The 1079-nt window shown below is 34.6% G+C and overlaps 1 protein-coding gene across 1 annotated transcript in view; it reads left to right on the top strand.

Moving 5' to 3' along the window:
* The window catches only part of ABCC9 (ATP binding cassette subfamily C member 9), a 142112-nt gene that overhangs the window by 16467 nt on the left and 124566 nt on the right, over positions 1-1079 (top strand). The window contains 1 exon segment of the mRNA XM_023725460.1: positions 692-792. Coding sequence (XP_023581228.1) covers positions 692-792 — 101 coding nt within the window.

The raw sequence follows: 1079 nt of genomic DNA, 5'->3' as shown, positions 1-1079 counted from the left end.
TCCTCCAGGGGAAGCCTTTATCTGTCTGCTCTGGAGGAAGGTCCTTGTCTCTTTTGCTTCTGCTTCCTTATTCCTTAGAGATCTCCATATGGCTTAGCACCTATCTTACCCCATCTCTGCTCTGCTAGCCTGTTTAATCTCTTTTATATCTCAAAAGAGTTGACTTAAAATATACCCAACACTAATCCTGTCTCATTAACATAAAGACAATCCGTTCTCAAATACGATTATAACCACAGGCATAGAGGTTAGGATTTACAACACATATTTTTGGGGGACAGAATTCAATCCATAACACAGTATGACCTTGGAATCTATTTATTCATTTACAAATATTGATTGATTGCCTACTATATGCCAAACAATGTGGTCAGTTCATATTACAGATGAAATTGTTTTTATCAGGAAGTCTCATCACTCATGAGTAGTCCAAAACACACCTGGGTTAGGCAAAATACTGTATTTCTAGAAATTTGGAACTGAAAAGAAGATAATCTAGCCCAGTTTACTCATTTTATTGATGAAGAAACTTCTATAGAGAGAAATTAAGCTCTATATCCAAAGTAACACATGGTCAAGACTCATACCTGGTCTTGCGATTACAAACCTTTGTAATTTTCACCACATAATGCTCTCAATTATGTTGTATAAGATACTAGTGAGTGATTTTTTAATATTTATTTTCCATCAGGAACTTTGAATTTTCCGTATGAGTTGCAGGAAACACATTGTAATGATATTAAGTCAGTTAATATCCGCCAAACCACAGATCCGCAGAGTGATTCAACAATGGTGTTAATAACATATTTTAAAATCTAAATAATGTAAAAATCCTCATTTAGTTGACCCTGTCACAGGATATCATGAAAGACTGGCTATTAGTAATCATTATCTTTCAATAGGATAATTGACTATTTAGAATTGGCCCCAAGAGGATTACGTGTGAAATTTTGTGCTTCATTAGTTAATCTAGTGACAACCAAGGGGAAATATTCCAAAGAATATTTCAGACAGAGATGGAAAGAAGTATTAAAATATAAATTTGGGCCGCCAGTAATGAAAATGTAAGCTGGTTAGGA

The sequence above is a fragment of the Trichechus manatus genome, unplaced genomic scaffold, assembly GCF_000243295.1.
Source record: "Trichechus manatus latirostris isolate Lorelei unplaced genomic scaffold, TriManLat1.0 scaffold00313, whole genome shotgun sequence".
Lineage (NCBI taxonomy): Eukaryota > Metazoa > Chordata > Mammalia > Sirenia > Trichechidae > Trichechus > Trichechus manatus.
Note: the sequence above shows the minus strand (reverse complement) of the source record. Positions and strands in the feature narration are given on the sequence as shown.